Source organism: Vigna unguiculata, chromosome 6 (genome assembly GCF_004118075.2).
Source record: "Vigna unguiculata cultivar IT97K-499-35 chromosome 6, ASM411807v1, whole genome shotgun sequence".
NCBI classification, from domain to species: Eukaryota; Viridiplantae; Streptophyta; class Magnoliopsida; order Fabales; family Fabaceae; genus Vigna; species Vigna unguiculata.
This window is the reverse complement of record NC_040284.1, coordinates 24,429,012-24,449,995: the sequence shown is the minus strand read 5'-3', so window position 1 is coordinate 24,449,995 and position 20,984 is coordinate 24,429,012. Positions and strand designations below refer to the sequence as shown.

At 30.9% G+C, this 20,984-nt stretch overlaps 1 protein-coding gene across 3 annotated transcripts in view; it reads left to right on the top strand.

Annotated features, from left to right (window-relative positions):
* LOC114187484 (exportin-4) overlaps positions 1 to 13,429 on the top strand; it is a 28,994-nt gene extending 15,565 nt beyond the window's left edge. The window contains exons 17-33 of one of the 3 annotated variants that reach the window (XM_028075746.1): positions 1,648 to 1,752; positions 2,747 to 2,823; positions 3,935 to 4,010; positions 4,685 to 4,906; positions 6,218 to 6,289; positions 7,264 to 7,335; positions 7,410 to 7,474; positions 7,555 to 7,657; positions 7,732 to 7,863; positions 8,104 to 8,247; positions 9,051 to 9,158; positions 9,273 to 9,323; positions 9,392 to 9,469; positions 9,550 to 9,663; positions 9,920 to 10,116; positions 11,938 to 12,007; positions 12,506 to 13,429. In XM_028075746.1, coding sequence (XP_027931547.1) covers positions 1,648 to 1,752; positions 2,747 to 2,823; positions 3,935 to 4,010; positions 4,685 to 4,906; positions 6,218 to 6,289; positions 7,264 to 7,335; positions 7,410 to 7,474; positions 7,555 to 7,657; positions 7,732 to 7,863; positions 8,104 to 8,247; positions 9,051 to 9,158; positions 9,273 to 9,323; positions 9,392 to 9,469; positions 9,550 to 9,663; positions 9,920 to 10,116; positions 11,938 to 12,007; positions 12,506 to 12,694 — 1,875 coding nt within the window. In that variant the 3' untranslated portion in view covers positions 12,695 to 13,429. Of the gene's footprint in view, positions 1 to 1,647; positions 1,753 to 2,746; positions 2,824 to 3,934; positions 4,011 to 4,684; positions 4,907 to 6,217; positions 6,290 to 7,263; positions 7,336 to 7,409; positions 7,475 to 7,554; positions 7,658 to 7,731; positions 7,864 to 8,103; positions 8,248 to 9,050; positions 9,159 to 9,272; positions 9,324 to 9,391; positions 9,470 to 9,549; positions 9,664 to 9,919; positions 10,117 to 11,937; positions 12,008 to 12,505 lie in introns of those variants that run through there. The other 2 variants (XR_003605263.1, XR_003605264.1) reach the window with 2 other exon arrangements.
* The last annotated feature ends 7,555 nt before the right edge of the window (positions 13,430 to 20,984 follow it).

Here is a 20,984-nt window from a genome sequence, read left to right as displayed (position 1 = left end):
AACTGAGTATAGATTCTACTAGAATATTAATTGATTTAAAATATTCTAAAATATAATGAACACTAACATGTAAAGGAAAACGTGTATGTTGGGAGGTGCCACACTGCTGTTGCAATTAACTTCTCCATAACATTTTGGGGAGAAAAATAAGAAGAAAAAGTGAAATTGGTTTTTTTATAAGTTAAAATAAGCTTATGCATTAACTAATATTGTAGAAGTTCTTTCATATAGTTTCTCTGAATTCTAATTTTTAACTTTTTCATAAACTACTTTTAGATTATGCAGAAAATCATTCTATCCCAGAATTGCTTATAGAGAAGTTTGTCCAAACAGATCCTATGTACTCTATCATCAGATAAGAAATCCAGGAAAGTAATTAAGGAGCTCTCTTGGAGAATTTGAAACAAATAAAAGAGAGGGAAAAACTGAACAAGAACAGAATATTTTTTATTAATTGATTTCACACTTGAATATTATGTACAAGAGGTATTTATAGACATAGATTGTTTCATGCTGTTATAAACTAACAGCTGTAAAATGAAAAAGAACACATACAATGAAAGAAACCTATAGCTGTACACGTTTGACTATTTATACAAGTTGACTACAATATATACACTAACAAGCTCTCTGCGCAGAACTATTAGTTTATTTCATTTTTATTAAAAGCCCAATGCCCATAGCAATAAACCTGGAACTGCTTTGAATATCTTTACGTTTATTTTCACCCCTACTCTGTTGCAGTAAACAAAAATCATATAACATCTGCAGTAACCCGCTACATTCTAAGCATTATGGGGAAGATATGGTCTAGTGCTCTAGTAACTATTATAAGCAAGCAATTTACTTACAATAGCAGTGTTCATTGCCCCTAGATTGTTGCTATTAGAATGTTAGATTCTGTTCACATGTTGCTGCCTAATTGATAAATCAACCTTTCTTGGATGCCCTCACAAGGAAAAGGTTCACTGTTGGTTTACACCCATTAAGATACAATGCAACTTTTAACATCAAAACCACCGTTAATTTAGCATTTTGTCATTTATATCACCACCCATGTAATCACATGGATCTAGGGTTATCTAAACACAAGAATAATGTTTTGTAAATACCTTGTGGGTGTTCATTATCTCACACCAACTATAAGTGGCAAAATCAGAGTTTAGGTGTATAAAAAGATGGTGGGATTAGTTGCAATCAAATTATGGAAAATTGTGAAGCAAATGTCTTCTAAACTTGACTACAGTTTTTGTTGCAATCAAGTTGGAAACTGGTTAAAATGACAATAAGTTTTTTATGAGTTTGATTGTTCATTTTGGTTATATTTTAAAAAATAAAAAACTTTTTATATCAATAAATACGAATTGGATATCTCAATATATATAATAAAATAGTTTCTCCTTTGAACAAATGCTTCATAATTCTTAGTGATAGTGTAGAAATGTTGCGTTAAAATAAAACAAATTGAAATATGGAAAAGCTAAAGTTTTATAAGAGAAAACTTCATAATACAGACACTGGCTTCAGTATGTGTATTTTTATATATTTGTTGAATACTTGTGATTTTGTTTTGTCCCCTAAATAATAAATATTTTTGTAAGTTATGTGAATGATTTCCATAGCTCAAGTTATTTACTTAATTTGTAGGGCAGGGGCATCATCGACTTGACTGAAACATTGGAAGAACTTTATTCATTGTTGCTTATTATTGGTCATGTAATTGCAGATGAAGGGGAGGGGGAACTACCATTGGTATGTGCTTTGAATTTTGTCCGTGTTTGATTCATTTAGAACTGGTTGTTCGTTCTGCACATATTTTTGTTTTAATAGAGAAAATACTCTATTTGGAAAGATGGCTTAGGCAGGGGGTGGGGGGTTGGGAGGTGGACAACATTTACCGTAAACAATTTGCAACTTTGATACACAAGAATTTTTTTTTGGGTATTTCTTTTATATTTCCATTTCCTGTGTATCAAATTGGCAAATATTGCAAATCTCGTGGGATAATATAGAGAAAAGTCTGTTAAGAAAAACGGGGTTTTTAGGGGGAAGGGACAGGATTTACCAGAAATAATTGCCATTTTTATGCACAGAAAAAATAACTGTATTTCTTTAATATTTCATTGTTTAACTTTTATTATTCGTTCTGGCAATGTTGACTAGGGTTGTTCATTGGATCCAATTACCCGATGACACAGCCCGACCCAATGCAACCCAATTAAATTGGGTTGGGTTTCAATTATGATTTGGTCCAACCCAAACTAACCCACTCTTATACAGTTTGGGTCATGGGTTTTGTATGGGCAATGCAAAACTCAACCTGATACTCACTCTTATTCTTGTGGTATGAACAAATTGTGTTATGTTTTTTTTTTTTATGTTTTAAATTAGTTTGGACAAGTTTGTTGTGACTTGACTTATTGCTTTACTTGAAGTCTAGGGTTAGATTTTGTAAAGATTGTATTATTTTTAATTAGGTTGATGCTTGAAAACTACCACTTTAAACAAAAAATATAAAGTTTTTCTAAATTTTGATACGATTGATTCAATCCAATCCAACTCACTCAAGATTGAGTTGGGTTAAATTGGGTTTAACATAAAAATGCAGAAACCCAATCCAACCCGATACTATTTTGGTGTTGGGTAATGGTTTGGTCAAATCCTACCCAACCCGATCCATGAACACCCCTAATGTTGACTATAATGTGCAATGTTGATTTAAGGTTATGTCATTTGTGATATTTAGGTTCCTAATACGATACAAACCCAGTTTGTTGTTGATGTCGTTGAAGCAGATAGTCATCCTGTTATTTTACTTTCCAGGTATATTATTTTCTTCTGCTTTTCTTACTTGGAATTTTGATGTTTGAGTTCTTTGAAAGGAATCTTAGCAAATTATGTTTAGTGAACTTCGTTCAGATATTGGAACTTGGTTTTTCCTAGGCTATGTTAAAATTCTTGATTTTTTTTAATAAATTGGTAGTGCTAATGTATTAGTTCTTTTGTATAAATTTATAGAAAATTCATAAATTCACATGTTGAAGTTTAATTATCTTGCTTATTGAATACTGAATTTGAGGAAATTTGGTAGTGCTTCTTGAATACTGAAAAGTATGCAGGTGGCAATGCGGGCCAGCTCGGCCCGCAAAAGGCCCGCCGTACCCCGCACACTTTATGCGGACTGCAAACACTTGCACCCCCCCCCCCCCCAACATATTCCTTGGCCCATGGGCCTGCGGTTGGCCCGCTTTTTTTTTATATTTTTATGATAAAACTTTCAATGTTTAAAAATTGGAAAACTTTAAGAAGTTCACAAAATTAAGTAAAGACTTTGGGGAATTGGATGATAAATTGATAATTCAACATTTTCATCATATTCATACTATGACATACACAATGTATTTTTTAAATTTTAGCACATTAAAAAATACATAATACTTGTCTTTTCCAGTTATACAAGAATTTGAAACGTTAATGCAAGAGTCCATAAAAAAAGTAATTAATATACATAAGTGCAAGTTTTTTTTTTCTTTTTTAATTTTATGCGGGCTTGCGGGCCGGCCCGCGCGGGCTACGGGCTTATGCATGCCGGGCCACTACGGGCTCACTACCCTAGCCCGCCTCACATTTTTTTCGCGGACCGGCCCGACGGATCAGGTCCTAATTGCCACCCTTTTGTGCTAAAAGCAAAGTATTGACATTGATTTTACCGACATAAGTGACTGTTATTCTCTTAGCCTGATAACTTTGTCTGAATTAAAGAGCTTTGTTTAGTATGGTTCTTCCTAGGATAATAGTGAAGAGTTGATTCTTGAAATTTTGATGACACGAAGTTAACACTTGAATACAATACCTTATGTCGAAGTTTGCATTAGGCATAATGTCTGATCCAATTATGCATCCATAAGACCCTTTTCCTTATGCATGAATGCAGCTCAATCATAAAATTTGCTGAGCAGTGCCTCAGTCCGGAAATGAGGGCATCGGTTTTTAGTCCGCGACTTGTGGAGGTATGTCAATCCACCTTATATTATGTTAATCTTTTTGTAATGTTAATTGGCTCTTCTACCTCCTATATTCATAAAGTTCTGTTAGACATCCAATCTGAATATGTTGCTTTTGTCATTTTCTTACTTTATTTCAGTGGTAGAAATAATTACCAAAATCTTATTCATGATTTGAATCTAACAATTCAAACCCCGAAATAATATGTTCTTTTGTTACTTTTTGCTTTATTTCCATTCTTCCAAATATAATGAATGATTTTGTTGTATAAGACTTTTAAGTTGTTTTAGTTTTTTCAGATTTAAATTTTTGATACAGAACATAATATATGATATATGTGAAATAGTTTTTCCTTGTTTGTGAATCTTATCATATGATACAAATAAATGATTCATGATTCAAAAAATTTCTGTATGTACAGTTCATTACTATACTAATGATTAACTGGACTATTTTTTTTTTTTCAGAATTCTTAGTTTAGCAAGTCATTTAAAAAATAATAAAGAATGGCATTACCATTGATAACATTTGGCTGTGTACGCCAATAGAAGCCAATTTTATTGGTTTTAAATTGTGGTCTTATTTGGAGATTAAGTATGTTGAGTTCAATTTTCTGTGATTCTTTCTGGTGAGGTACTTTATTATTTCCCAATCCCTTTTAAATTTATGCTCTATGCAGTCAATTATATGGTTCCTTGCAAGGTGGTCTCGTACGTATTTGATGTCTTCTGATGGGATTGCGGAGAAAATATTAGATTCAGGTCATCATCACGAGCATAGTTCAAAAAAGACTTTGCTTTGCTTCTTTGGAGAACATAACCAAGGGAAACTTGTTCTTGATATTATTGTTCGTATAGCTTTCATCACACTTACATCATATCCAGGAGAGAAGGATTTGCAGGTTTGAGTTTAATATTTTAACAATTTTGGACATTCTGTTTTGAACATGGTTGTTTGCCTAGTTTGAATTTCTGTAACTAATGTGATGTATATATCAAAATTCAGACGTTCACAAACTACAATTTTTATATGCATATTTATCATAATTGTCAGTATGCAGTATGTTTTATCGTATTATGTAAATGTATTATTGGTGGTAGATTTTATTTTAATCAAAGAAAAGAATGTTATAGCATCACTATAGAAGTTGCAAGCCTAATTAAGTTACTCTACAACTTGTATCAATCATATGCAGTATTCTTAAAAATATTATTTAAGAGCAGCAGACCACACCTCTCCCAAAGAAGTCAGAAACAATACAAGGAGGTAACTAACTATCCATTGAAAAAACCGAAGTTGTCAAATAATAAGTCGCTAAACCTTCAACTCCTATTTCCCTCCCTTTAATATGAGAAAATTTGAAATTTGTTCTCCTAATGGACTCTAAAACATTAAGCCATCGCTTGCTTAACTTCCAAGGAACCAATGAGCTATCATAAAGGATTTTACAGTAAGGAAAGAATTGGTCTCAATCCAAAGAGCTCTTCATCCTTTTTGAATAGTAATCTGAATATGTATAATTTCCGTAAGCTCTACTTCAGAGGACTATTCATGTAGCGCTTGTTAAAGTCTAGGAAAGAGAGGAACATTGAGTTGGAACAGTGTTTTTGAGACAACTTGAGTACTTCATTTTAAGAAATAGGGAAGAAATATAATAAGGGAGATATGATATCCTCTAATAATAAAAATATAATACGAGAATAAATTAAAACGTTTCTAATAATACATATATAATTGAAATTTTTTTGATTATATAAGATCAATTCCTTATTTATATAATTGTAACACTCCCCCTCAAGTTGAAGCATATAAGTTGTATGAACCCAACTTGGTGCAAATATAACCGATCCTTGTATTCTAAGTCTTCGGCCAAAAATTAAGATATTATGAATGAATTAGATTTCTGATATTTTAAAGAAAAAAATAGAATTGAATATGTAATTGTATATCAAAATTATTATCCAAAAAGAGCACAAATTGTAACATCTAATACTTGGGTAGATGGATTCATCTTCTTAGATCCGTTAAGAGAACGTGTTGATTGGCACCCTAGACAATTGTGTTTGATTGATTTGATATGCATGTTTTCTTTACCATTTTTTCCTTCTAAAATTTAATATTCAATTTTTATCCCAAAGTGCAATTCATCTGTAAAAGATACTGGAATAAATGTCAAATGACCTTGTTCCTAATGCAATGTATTTTTCCTTAGGGACTCACTTGTTACCAGTTACTTCATTCTCTGGTTCAGCAAAAGCATATATGCATCCACCTTGTTACTCTGGTGAGTCAATACTTATTTATGTACCTTTACATTGATAAAGCACATCAAGTGTTGTATTGATGCAAACTTAGAGTCTGCATATTTTAAAATGTATTTTTTCATTAATGGGGGGTTCAAATTTGGTAAGTAGTTGTTTTTATAAGTTATAATAATAGAATGCTCGTAACAGTATAATGATGGCAAAATGATCAATCAAACTGTAAAACGCATCATATCCATCCTTTCCTTGTGTTTACTATCAGTATCTTCCATTCCAATTTTCACATATTATCTTAGAACATTGGAGTGTATCTTAAATTTTTAGCAGATACAATTTTAATTACTGAGGTAGCTCAAGTAGGTTGCTTGTCATGCTCCAAAAATGACTAACCCAACTAGCCTTATAATTGGTTACTTTAGCTGCAAATCGGTCATTGGAGGGGTAGGGGGGTTACAATGCTTCACAGCATGGATTCTTCCTTGGGTGATATACTTCCAAACAGAAGGTCTATGTCACCACAATGTGTATGTCAATGTCCTTGATAGTTGTAAGGTGTTTTAGTACATAGATCGGATAATGCATTACCATTTTAATATGATCTTCAGTAATCATGTCAACTTAATGGTCAATCCAGCACAGAAGTTTTTCTCATTGTTTATACTCCCTTAAACTGGGGGAAGTATTCTGAAACGATTTTTGGTGATGGTGTAATTCTAAAAGATAATTTCTGTAGTTTTTTACATGTTCGTCACTTTAGATGCTTTCTTAATGATACATTAATGTTTTTAATTTGGTTTAAACAATATTACAAGTGTTGTACATACTAGAAGAGATCAAATTCCCATTTATCATAAAAATGATGGTTATTTCTAATACACTCGAGACCCAAAAAGACCTTCATACAGTAAGCTCTCATCTGTTATTCTCGTTGTTACTTTACCACCAGTGTTACTATCACAGTTTGATTTGCATGTTCTTTTGATATTATGTGCAGAATTCATGGCATGAACTAGCAACCTCATTTTCCACCGAAAAAACTTTGATGTTGTTGGACACTGCTCATCAGGTAAGATCTTTATCACCCACCATCTACTATGTTGTTATGAGTTGTTTTCTAAGGCCATCAGGTTATTGCTCCAGCGATCTCTAGCACAAACACTAGTTCGTTCAGCTTCAGGCATAAGAAATTCAGAGGCATCTAGTCAGTAAGTATTTACTTAAACTTTCTTTTGCTATATTTTCAAAATTTGATGCTATAAACCTTTTGGTTTATTTTTATTTATAGGTATGTAAGAAATCTCATGGGTCCTATTGCAACATACATAGTGGAGATATCCAGGAAGCATAATTTTAGAAGCATTGCCCAACAACCAGATATTATCCTTTCGGTGAGGGCTTGAACATTTGTTCCATTCCAATGTTTGTATGAAAATCTTTCCCCTATATCATCGATGTACTGTAGGTCAGCTGCATGTTGGAACGGCTACGTGGAGCTGCAAGTGCATCTGAACCTCGGACACAGAAGCCTATCTATGAACTGGGCTTCTCTGTAATGAATCCCATTCTAGTTCTTCTTGAAGTTTATAAACATGAGGTAGCAGTCCCATATATCGGTACTTCAATATAATATCATCATTGCTCTTGACAAACTCAGAAGTTTTATTTATATGACTATCTTATATTCTTTTTTGAACATCTTATGTTATCTAAATTATTCATTTTATCAAGTTAATTTTATTCCTTATAATGATTTCATTATATTGTTAACAAATGTGTGTAATTTCTAAGTTTCTGACATCTTGTTGCTCTGTACTTATATGTATTTATTGTTTAGTCTGCAGTTGTCTACCTGCTACTTAAATTTGTAGTTGACTGGGTTGATGGACAAATTACATACTTGGAGGCCCAAGAAACCGCTGCTGTTGTTGATTTCTGCATGCGTTTGCTTCAGCTATATTCATCTCACAATATTGGCAAGGTAATTTTCTGTTATCACTAATATTTTATTTTTCGTACGGCAAATACTTTGGATCAGGATGAACACCTTAGCTAGTTAAATGTAAGCGAATATAACAGCTAACAGGGATGAAAAAAGAGAAAAATTACCGTATTGTATTTATGCTACTCATGTATGGGTATCTTACTAGAGGAAGAACTAACACTGAAACTGTGGGGGTGATACAGTAATACAAAAGCTAAATGGAGATAAGGAAAACTAAATGAACGGAGAATTCCAGGGGATCAAGGAAAGAAGGCCAAGTGACTGATCCAATTCCTCCCTCTTCTCTTCTATTTTTCCTTATTTTACCTCATTTCTTTTACCAAACATAGTCTGTTGGAGATCAAACATAGTCCTTCACGACAGAGTTTGTTACTCAATTTCTCTCACCTTTTTTGATCACCTTGATTTTATCATTCTTAACTACGTGTCCTAACCCTGTAACAAAATTCTCCTGCACCTTGCTAATGGCTGCCACCTCATTTGCTATTGATTGTTCCTCAATCATAATATTAAACTTTCCTTTTGGTACCTCAGATTGTTGAGGCTCCCGTGTGGCTTCCATTTTCTAATTTGTTTGGATGCATTCGGTTATGATAAAGTTGAATTAAATAAAATTTACCTTATGAATAGGTTTTTAACAGTTATGTTTGTTCAAAACCACTTATTTTTAAGTTTAAACAAACTGGCCCTCTATGAAATTAATATATTGTTGCTGATTCAATTTTTCTTTTTTGTTATTTTAAAAACATTCTCTCTCAAGTTATTCGCTCCTTTTTCAGATATCACTTAGTCTGTCAATCAGCTTAATTAGTGAGGCTAATACAGACAAGTATAGAGATTTGCGTGCGCTTCTTCAACTTCTCTCAAGTCTTTGCTCTAAAGACATGGTAAAGATTTTCTTTGCGTAATTTATTTGACTAGCAGTTGGAAAGAGATTACCTGCCTCCAATACTCATACTTAACTAAGTTGCAACTTAACTAAAAAAATCTTATTGTGGCAGATTGATTTCTCGTCAGATTCGATTGAGGCCCAAGGCACTAACATATCTCAGGTAATATCAAGATTAATCAGTTTCATGTAAAGTTAGATAGTCAATTTCTTAATGCATGTGTCTTGCAGGTGGTTTACTATGGACTTCACATGGTCGCACCATTGATTTCTATGGAACTCTTAAAATATCCCAAACTTTGTCATGATGTAAGATATTCCTGTGCTCTGGAATAATACGGGATTAAGTGTTATCCAAAGCTGATAGTTACTGTATAACTCATTTGCAGTATTTTTCTCTCCTTTCACATATGTTGGAGGTTTATCCTGAAACATTTGCGCTACTAAATAGTGAAGCCTTTGCTCATGTACTTGGAACCCTTGATTTTGGTCTTCACCATCAGGTAATATTGGTAATGTGCTATTTCTTTAATAATCAATATTATAGAATAAAGCAGTTTGAAACTAAACTAATTAAGCTACAATAAGCTTAAGCAGTTTTGCAACAGTTTAGCATTCTTTTCCAATGTCCTAAAGAAACTTTTTTGAAAATATGCTCCACTGTTTATTACAGTTCAGAGATGAATTTATTTTCTAATTGGTAACTTATATTGTGCTTAGAATTTGTGGCTAAGAGCTATATCATTTTGGATTTTGTAGGACGCAGATGTGGTTAGTAAGAGTCTGAGAGCTCTGCAAGCTCTTGCTTCTTACCACTACAAAGAGACTGGTAATGGTAATATAGGCTTGGGTGCCCACACCACGGGTCTTAAGGATTCAAGTGGGAATGTTCAAGAAGGTCTTTTGAGCCGTTTTCTTCGTTCGTTGCTGCAGCTTCTCCTGTTTGAGGATTATAGGTGAGAATGCACAGAAAATTCTTTTTTCCCCTTTTCTTTTCTGTTTTACAAGCCTGACTATGTTTTGGACCTTGAGAGTGGGACTGGTTATCTAAACTAGCATACAAGGATCAATATGGATAATTTAGCACCTTTACTTAAATATATGTACTGCATTTGTCACTCAGCAGATAATTTATTATCTCCTTCCCTCCCCTTCTCTTTTGGTCATAGATTACCCAACTTGTAAAACCATGGTAGGGTGAAGGTTTGGAGAGTCTAGTTTGTATATCTAAGAAGTTTTTTATTCTGTTATCCTAATAAGTTGTTGCAGAAAATATTTTGAAGGAATGGGGAATCTGTTAAGGAGATCAATATCTAGTTATCTTAATAAAATGTCTCTTTTAGACCGGGAGTTAATCAAATTCTTGGAGTTTGATTTTCAAATAAAAGGTTAAATATGTTTTTGGTTCTTAACTTTTAGTGAAAATTGGAATTAGTTCCTCAATTTTAGAAATACGTGAATTTAGTCCCTCAACTTTAGAAATGCGTGAATTTAGTCCATTTAACCAAATGTTGTTAAGTTTGTTTGACATTTCAAACGCGTTTCATGATAACATTTGAGTTGTTACCGTTTGATCCATTTTTGCTTCAATGTTAGCTAAGAAACTATCATGAAACGCATTTAAAATGTAAAATAGAGTTAATAAAATTTGGTTAAAAGGATTAAATTCACGCATTTATAAAGTTGAGAGATTATATCGAATCAAAGTTTCAAAAAGAGACTATTTTCAATTTTCACAAAAATTAAGAAACCAAAAACATATTTAATCCTTCAAATAAATACAACAAAGTTTTGTTCCATTAGGTGAGGTTGACTGCATGGATTGCGTAATGCCATTCAACATAGTTAATTGTTTCAGTATGCTGTGAGTTTTTCTTTGACAACTTACTCTAAAGGTCTTCTTAGTCTCGCTCCTCCTTTTCATAGGATTACAAACCATACAATTTATATCTTAACTAATTTTTGGTCATATTTTCCTAACTTTGTCCTACCTTAAGGATTACTCGTATATAATCACTCTATATCTCTTACTTTCTTGTGTGGTCATACATCCATCAGAACGTAGAACTTGATCGCTGTACTACTCGTACCTTTTTCTCATCTGCGAATGATAGTAACACTTTTTCCAACTCACTTACAGGTTGAACTATATTGAAAATTTAATAGAATCAGGAGAGATAATCGTTAAAACTGAAGTGGAATCCATCAAAATGTGGCTTTCAATAAATTTCAGTCAGTAATAAATAGTGCACTGCCAATATTTATGATTCTCATGTCCCTTTGAAATCTAACGTTCATTACTTATAGTACCATCTCGCTTCTCATATGTGAGCGAAAAAACCACAATTTATTAGTGACCTTTGGTTACACCCATAATTTTATATACATTTTGTTTTACGAGAAGGGCTAGGAAGAATATTGTAATATTGTTAAAATTTAATATACTTAGCTGTTTTCCTTGGTATGTGTGAAGTTTTCTATTTTGCTTATAAATGAGAACATATAGTTATCTATTGTGGGGGTGTCAAATGAATGTGCATGTCAAATAAATGTGCCATCTTTTAGAGCACACCCACATACTTTATTTTCAAGTGCGGTGTGGATTTAATAAAAGTTGTCGGATGATTTATCTTAAATTGGCAAAGACATTTCCACACAAATACATCTGTTTCCTAGTTCCTTGTATATTGTTAGTAAACGGCCACTTCACATCTTTAGTTAATACTGTTGCAAAATCACATTGCAATTGGCTAACAGTATTACCCTTGTTATTTCAGTTCGGATCTGATCAGTGTTGCAGCAGATGCTCTCCTTCCATTAATCCTGTGTGAGCAAGGCCTGTATCAGGTATGAGTCTCTAAATTGCATTTGGTAAAAAATATTCAATGCAACTAGTTCTAGGTTACAAACATTCTTTATTAAATTTTCATAGCTAACATGTTTGAACTAGTATTATAAAATTGATGTATAAATGAACATAGTGTTGCTTATTCTCTTCAATAGTGAATATGCAAGCTACGTTACTTTTCATGTCAGGAATATGTTTTTTATTTTTGTTCAGTGTTCATATAAATCCATTTCAAATCAGCATACATTGGTTCACGATCTGTTCAGTGAAAAGCTTAGCTTGTCTGTTGTTGCTATTGGCGACTTCCTTTCCGAAAAGAAACTTCAATTGTGAACCAGCTTACATATTATGTTTTTGGGGTTTAGGGTATTCAAACTTCAGTTTTTAAGAAAATTTTACATAATCAGTTACTATACAACATTCTTGTATCCCTATATGATTTCCCCCTTTGATTTTATGAATGGATCCTGAGAAGATTTGGGTAAATTTCCTTACAGAGATTGGGGAATGAATTGATAGAGAGACAACCAAATCCAACACTCAAAACTAGGCTGGCAAATGCTTTTCACACACTAACAAGTGCAAATCAGCTTTCTTCCTCCCTGGATCGAATAAATTACCAGAGGTTTAGAAAAAATCTTACTAGTTTCCTAGTTGAAGTTCGTGGATTTCTGAGGACAATGTGATCAACTGTGTATGGCTTGTATTGTATAAAGCTTCCAAAGTGGAATTGAGATCACTACTGATTAAGCCAGCAGCTGAAGATAAACGTAGAGAGCTAATCTCTTGGCATACAAATTATTTGGAGTTACACCGTGTCATATCTTCACTCGGCTTTCCTCAGTTATATCATATATCACTTGGGTTGTTTGCAAAAGTAAAAGCTTCTTTTTTGTTTGTCAGAGGCTATTACGAAAGTAGAAAAAGCTGCCTGAAGATCTTAGTTGCAATTCAATGACAATAGTTGTGGAGGCACATTCTTTTCTGGAAAAATGCATCCTTGTGTAGATATATATTACTATCACTTAGTCTGGCAGGAGCCTCTTTCTATGCACCCTTTCATGTTTGTGCTCTAACGTACAGGCTCACAGTCCGTTCAGATCCGTTACAGATACTAAACCATTCCTAAGCTTGTGCAAACTTAAGCTTTCACGGAAACTCATTCTTGAGAAGATCAAAATGGTAGAGTGATTTTATTCACACAAGTTTTGCAATTATGTTTGTATCCATCTGTTTTGGTGTGTCTGCATCTTATGTTAAGATCTTGCTCATCAATATGTACAGTTACGTGTGACTGTAAATGCAATTGTCGAGTGACAATCATCAAAACTCAATCTTCATTTAGCTCCATTTTTTTTTATTCCTCGTGTAATATACAATGATGATGACTGCTAGTGATCGCCTCGGAAGCTCATTCATAATTATTAGTACCTTGCAAATTTTGTTATAACCCCGAAATAACTATACACATACAAACATTAACTTATCACATGCCAATAACAACCAACAAATTCTTTTTAAAAGTATTCTCACAATAGAACTTTTCCATGCTCCTCTTGGATTTTCCTTTTGATGTATGTTGAGGACAAGTCATATGAAAAGCTACTTACAAAATAAATAGTAAACTATCAAGAATTTAAATATATATCAATTTATCTTTTCATGGGTGCAGAAAGCAATTGCCTAACTTATTTTTTGCTTTTCTCCACCTTAGATTATCAATGAAGCAGGTAAGAGTCTATTTTCGCAGTAATGAATTTTTGTATTAGTCTTATATAAGCTATATAAATAATCCATCATACTATCTAAAATATTTAATCTAGTATAACGTGTCCAATTAAATTAATGTAAATTCAAAATTTTCAAATATTACATCATTAAATAATTATACACATAACGCGTTAGTTTCAATTTCAATTGATTTATCGAATCTTATTTCTATACAAATCATATATCTCATAATTTTAAAATAAAGTAAGTTTGTTGGATGAAATATAATTTGCTCAACAAATTTTAAATAATAAATGAGCTCATTGTTCTCGGTTTAAGATTACTTGAGCAAATTGTTATCCATTAGACGAATTGTTCGAGAAAAAATAACAAACTTCATATCAGATAGACAACCTAACAAATTTGAATTTAACATGTCTAAAATTTTCACTCAATCAGAAATATTAAACAAAAATTATTATATTATTAATTTCAAATAATTTGTTGACTCTCGCACTCAACCAATCACACAATAATATACAAAATAAACCACACTTCGCTATATAAAAAGAATAAGATTGAGATAAAAGTTTATGAAAGTTAGTCAGTGATGTATTTGATAGATTAAAAATTATTATAAATTTGTTATGCATAAAAAATTATTTTTATTATGATAATAATTATTTTATTTGATTAGCATTCATTTTCCTGCAAATTTTTCTGCAAATTTTTCTCAATGTAACGAAAATTTCACATCCAAATTTTATCTAAATTTCTACGAAAATTCTCATCGATTTCCGCACTTTTTTATACACAGTAAACTTGCGTCTTTCCATCCACAAAATAAAATAGTACCTTAGCTATATTTATTTGTCATGCTAAAACAAAAAATAAGAAAACATAAAAGTGTATTTTTTCTTTTGTTGTACAACATTAAATTCGATCACAAATCATAAAGATGTATCTTTTCCCTTATTATATATTATTATAGATGGTAATTTTGTTAGTTGAATCTTCAACACAACATTCATTATGAAAATATATATTCCATGTGATTGGATATTTGTGACTAGAGCCGTCAAAAGTGGGTCAAAATTCGTAAGCCAATTCGATCCACCATGGGTTTGGATTCGGTTGGGTTGAATTTTTTTTACAAATATAAATGCGAGTTAATTTTTGACCCAGTCCACCAAGAATCCAGTTCACCCAAGTTGAACCCGTGCTGAGTCAGGTTGGCCCACCAACCCGTATGGTCACACACATTATGTTGGACCTTGCAATGTTGGGCTGTTTTTTTTAACCAAACACATTAATGGGTTGACAAATGGAAACCTAGCTTCAACTCCAAATAGATGGGGATAAAGAAGATGCTTCAAGAAATGAAAATGTTGTGAATTTATCCATTAAAAACTCTAATATTATAGTTGGATAAGTGACAAGAATGCTTTGATCTTAGATAATAATAATTTTTTTTTAATTTTGGTTTGTATTGGAGTTTAATATCATTTTGGATTGTACTTAGATTGTATTAAAGTTTATTTAAATTTTAATTCGAATTATAATTTATGACTTAAGAAAAAAATTATATTTTATTTTACTTAAGTGGGCTAATGAACCAACCTGTTTAACCTATCAATCCGTGATGGACCGGGTTGGGTTTGAAGTTTTTTGGCTCCCTTATAAGTGAACCGGGTTAGGTTGACCCACTAAATGACCAACCCGTGGTGGAAGAGCACAAGAAAGAAGAGAGTGAGGGAATAAATTAAGGATGGTAAGCAAAACAAGAAGTGATATAAATGAATTATACGATGGAAAGTTGTGGAGCTGAAGCATTTAAAGAAACGCTCTGACATCGATGTATTCAAAATTTTGTTCGGTTTCTCCGAGGGCTTCGTTTTGGTGAAAATGACTACAAATTTTTGCCCTTGGTTTCGTAACACAGTAACAATAAGAGGTAATGAGAAGATCGTACATTAATATAAAGTTCGTGGAAGACACGAGATGAAGTCCTCTGCTGCAAAAAACAAGTTGTTTGAATTCTAAGGACAGCATCTTGAGATAGAATATTAGAGAAAAGGTACAATCATACAACACCTTTACCTAAAGTTTGCACAAATTTCATGCACCATTCATCCTCCAAGCACAACCATTGAGACTACTCTTGCTCAAAAATTTCTCGTCCATCTAAATTTTCTCATCACTAACATATTCAATCAATTTTCGTACACTTTAACTTCAACAAATGTGACTATTCACAACTTTTCAAAAGTCTCTAACACTGATCTAGATATTCTATTGGATTTTTAGGTGTTGTTACAAGTCTCACATCAACCAGAGATAAGACAATTTCATAATATATATGAGTGAGGTGCAAATTTTATCTTACAAGTTGATTTTGTGTTGAATTAGACTTAAAACTCACTCCTAACAAAATTTTGTAAACATTTTTTGGATATTCTATTCTACCCATGCACTTTTCTAATTGAACATTAATAATACACTAATTTTAATGATATGGTTTTATTCATAAAATTTTCCTTTTTTTTAAGGAAAAAAATTAAAAATTCAGTTCAGAAATCGAATTCAAATTTGTTTTTATTAAAATATATATCGTATTATATGCGTAATATTTGACACGGTATTCTAATTTAAGAAAGTCTCTATTTAGCCAAATCCATATTTTTCAATCAAACCATACATAATAAAAGATTTAATTAGTAATTTAGGTTTTAGAATTATAATTTACTTTTATTTTTTATTTATTTTTCTCTCAATTGTAATATCTATTAAATAAACTGTAAGAATGTGACCAACCAGATGTCTATATATTCATATATTTTTTTCTTAATTCTTTTAAGTTTTTATTCTCCCTCTTCTTTTAATCACTCTTGCGTAAAAATTAAACATTGAAGTTATTTCGGTTAAGTTTGTTTGAATATCAGTATCATATCTCATTCAGATTATACATTTGTTCTTTATTAAATTAAAAAATGCAATCCAGTTTTAACATTTGGTTGCTCCCATATTTTGATTAAAAAATTAGGTTAAATTTGATAGATTATAAGTCACTGTATCGATCTACACGTAGAATACAAAGTTTTAAGAATTTAAATATTTTTACGAAAATGTGGAAGAAGCATGATTTGTACAGTGTCCCATGGGGTTTCTGAAATCCTTGGTAGAGTAGAAAATTTTGGGTACTGTACTTCCCACACAGACATTTATGAATCTCATCGCTTCAAAATAATAACATAATATTTTTTCCTTTTTAGAATCCCAAATTATCTTTCTTTTTTCTAGAAATATTATTTAACTTTAAAATATTACTATCGTAAATATCATAAAATGTTTGAGTTTTTTAATCAGGCATCAATACGACTTTTACATATACGAGAAAATGAGATACTCATTTCTTTTTAAGAACAAATACTACTAAAGGCGTAAAATACAATTTAAAAAAAATAAATATGTAAAAAAAACATATCTTAATAATAAATTGATATATAAATATAAGAATGTATATATTGGCATCCTTATAGTTTCAAAAATAAAAAACAAACATCCACTTAGACTCAGTTTGAAAATCCATTATAGTGCTAAAAAGGAAGTTTTACATTTTTCATTTTAAAAACATAAAACTGAAATTATTATTAGATTAGCATTGAACCTAAATTGAGATACGTAAAATAAAATTGACATCCAAGGTGAAATCGATTATTAATTACTGTAAGATTAAAAGTTTAAATTTAAAACTAAAACTTGATTAGTTATTGAATTGAATTAGATTTATTTAGTTTGATTGGTTGCGGAAGTAAAGGTGCATTTTACGAAAAGCTTAAGAAGTAAAATAAATAATATCGTATAAGCACCATTTCTTAAGAGTATTTTATTAATAATTTAATATGAGTTAAAAATTTATATTGGATAAAGATGAGTAAGATGAACAAATATAAACGGAATAACTCGTAAATTTATTATCTTTTAATTAAAAGTAATGTCTTTATCTTTTTCATGAATTTGTTCTCGTATTCATTTGTATCAAATTTTTTCGGTGTTTTCTTTTGAAAAACCTTATAATAATAATATAGCTGATGATTTATCTTAATTATGGCTCTACTATTAAGAAATATGTGTTTCAATATGAAAAGATGGTGGAAATATTTTAATATAATTTAAAAATAAATAATTAAAATAAAATTTGTTACTGATATTGTTAATTTGATGGGTCAATGTGTTAATGTTGGTTATGATTAACGGTTATATCTTTTATTACAATTGACTTTTGTGTCTATCTTTTCTACTTATGAATGGGAAAGACACACCAAACACTAGAGTTCTCTCAAAAATGCACCTCTTCTTTTTCTATATTATCTCTTAAAAGAGTAGTGTTCATAAGGTTTGGAGATCTTTCACTGCATTCCTAGATTGATCTAATGGGTTGTTGTATATTAAAAGAGGAACACATAATATTGTGTATTGCCTTATACAATGGAAGCGTTTTCTCGATAAGAATAACACTATGTGTGCTTCAACAGAGACTATTTATACTCCTTCTGTCATTTATTATTTATGTCTTATTGTTGTTATAATTTTTGAATCTCTCATTAATATTCTTCGATTCATATACATGTTAATAATATTATTACTCTAATAATTATTATTATATTTTTTCATATTTTTATTATTAGTAATGTTATTTGTTTAATCATTTTCTAAGAAAAGACTCGCATAGATGTAGAAATTCAAGATAAATTACAAATTCTACATAAGGTAAAAGTGAATAAAATTATGCCAAATTTGTCCGGTACCTGTCTTTGAAAAATCTCGTATATTTCCTTTCAAATTTGTATTTTTTTCAATAATTTTTTAAAATATTATTAAAAGAATAAATTGTTCTTTTTTCTTTCGGATTTTTCCTCATACAATTGCTATATATGTATGCAACTGGAAGTTATATGTATTATTGGAAATATACTTTTATGAACTCTTTTATTCTTTCTAGTTCAGCAAAGATGAATATTCTTAGAACAAAACGCAACAAGCAGAAGACACCTCTAATAACAAAGTTCAATCTTTCGATAGAACTTAGAATGTTTGGTTAAAATGATCAAAGATGTCGAAAAGGTTATTAAAATTCTATAATCTGATTAGGTAAGTTATTGCAATATGTTAGCTGCATTTACCATTTTGGCCCAGTGCAAAATTTTGATAATTCTGAATTTGGTTATGCTAAAATCATGGCGTTTCTGGAAGAAATATAAATAAAACAAATTTGAATACTTTTGACAATTATTGTCACAATTTGTGGGCAACTACTTTAAGGTATGATGGGACTAGAATCTTATAAAGTAACCTTAATTCTATTATCTCTAATAATTACAAAATACTATAAGATATGATGGTACACCATATTTCAACTAACTGGGAAAAGATACATGCATCTATACAACTTTTCTCATATCACTCTAACAAGGAAACTATGATTAGATCAAATTTGCTTTATAAAGTAAACTTTTTTTAGTATAATATTACTCACATAAATTTAAATTATTTAGATCATTGATTTTCTTTTTATTTGATAAAAAGATTATTTATGTTTTTTTGTATCTACTATTCACCAGCTTTCTTTAAGTGATACATGGGAGGACCTAACTAGTTACATGTGTGCTCTTTTTTTAATTGTTAACAATTTTTAATATGTTCTTAAAACAAATACAATGAAACTAATATATATATATATATATATATATATATATATATATATATATATATATCAACGATTTAATTGAGTTTTTTTATTGAGTACTGTATGAAAAATTCTCAAGTTTATGAAAATATGAAAGTTATTAATGTTTTTATTTTCTGAACAAAATATCTCATCACTTATCTATTAAAGTTGAATGTATGTGGCATATATAGGTATTTGTCAATAAATAATTTGCGAATAGACATACATCCTGGGCTATATAAAATATGCCATATATAAATAACTTGACATGCCCTAAATTAGCCTCTATTAATGTAATTCTCTTCCTATAAAAAGTAAACTAACTATACAAATAGTTTTTAAATTAATATAATATTACTGAATAACATATATCAATTATACATTAAACATATATATACTACATATCAGTGGTAAAAAAATCATAACATTTATAATTTAACCAACATTTGTTTTGGTTTCACTTGTTGAATCATTGAAAATGACAAAAATAATCATTTGTTAAACAATCCCCAATTAAGTTAATTAAACCAACCGATTCAACCAAGTAACTTTGCATTAATCTTATTGGGTTTTAGACATTAGAATATACCTTTAACCCATAGATTCTGAGAGGAGACAGTTGATGATAAACCTACCATATAGAACCACTTCTCATCAAATTTAAGGGCTCCTTGTCCTAGTTTCAGGGGTTAGGCAAATAACCTACCCTCTTTCTCAATAATCCAAATATTGTTGTTACAAATCTACCTACTTTTCAATCTTCATCTTTGGCTGCCCCCTACAACACTACACACATAATCTAGGTTTTTATCTAAACACACATTTCACAAACCTAACTCCATTTCTTCACCAATTATTTTTCTTCTTCCACTTACTCTATACCAACCTAACTATTACTTAACATCAAATATTATATTGCATTCATTATTTTCAATCCCAACTAACTTCTTAATCCTGCATGGATATCACAAACACAGAAAGTGTGTAATTATTACAAGAAAAGAAAAACCTTCCTCAAAATAAGTACTGGCTAAAAAACACAGTTAAAGAAAAAGAGAAATGTCCTCTGGGAGTAATTAATTATTAGCAAAAATACACAACACATTGGCAGCACCAGCAACTTCTCTCACTTTACAAGTACAAGGGTGAGTGCAGTTCAACCATTCATATAATTTTTTCAGGTATATATATAAAGTAAGACATTATTAATCCTGTTAAAACTTCAATCTTGAGAGTGTTCATTAAATACACTTCTTCTGCTCATGATTTTCTTTTTTTTAATAGATTCCAGTGAGTGTGTCTGTCACTGTAGAGAATGAGAAACCCCGAAAATGTCCATTAATTTGAACACTAAAAGTAGACAGAAACATGTATCCTAGTTTGGTATACATTCTATTTCCTCGAACACAGGAAGCCAGACAGACACCTAAGAAAAACGTCTCAAGAATTCAGAAGGCGGCGAGAAGACGTTTGTAAGCAACGGCGTATAAATAGAACCTTAAAGTTGCCAAAAATAAACAGAGAGAAAGAGAAAAGAG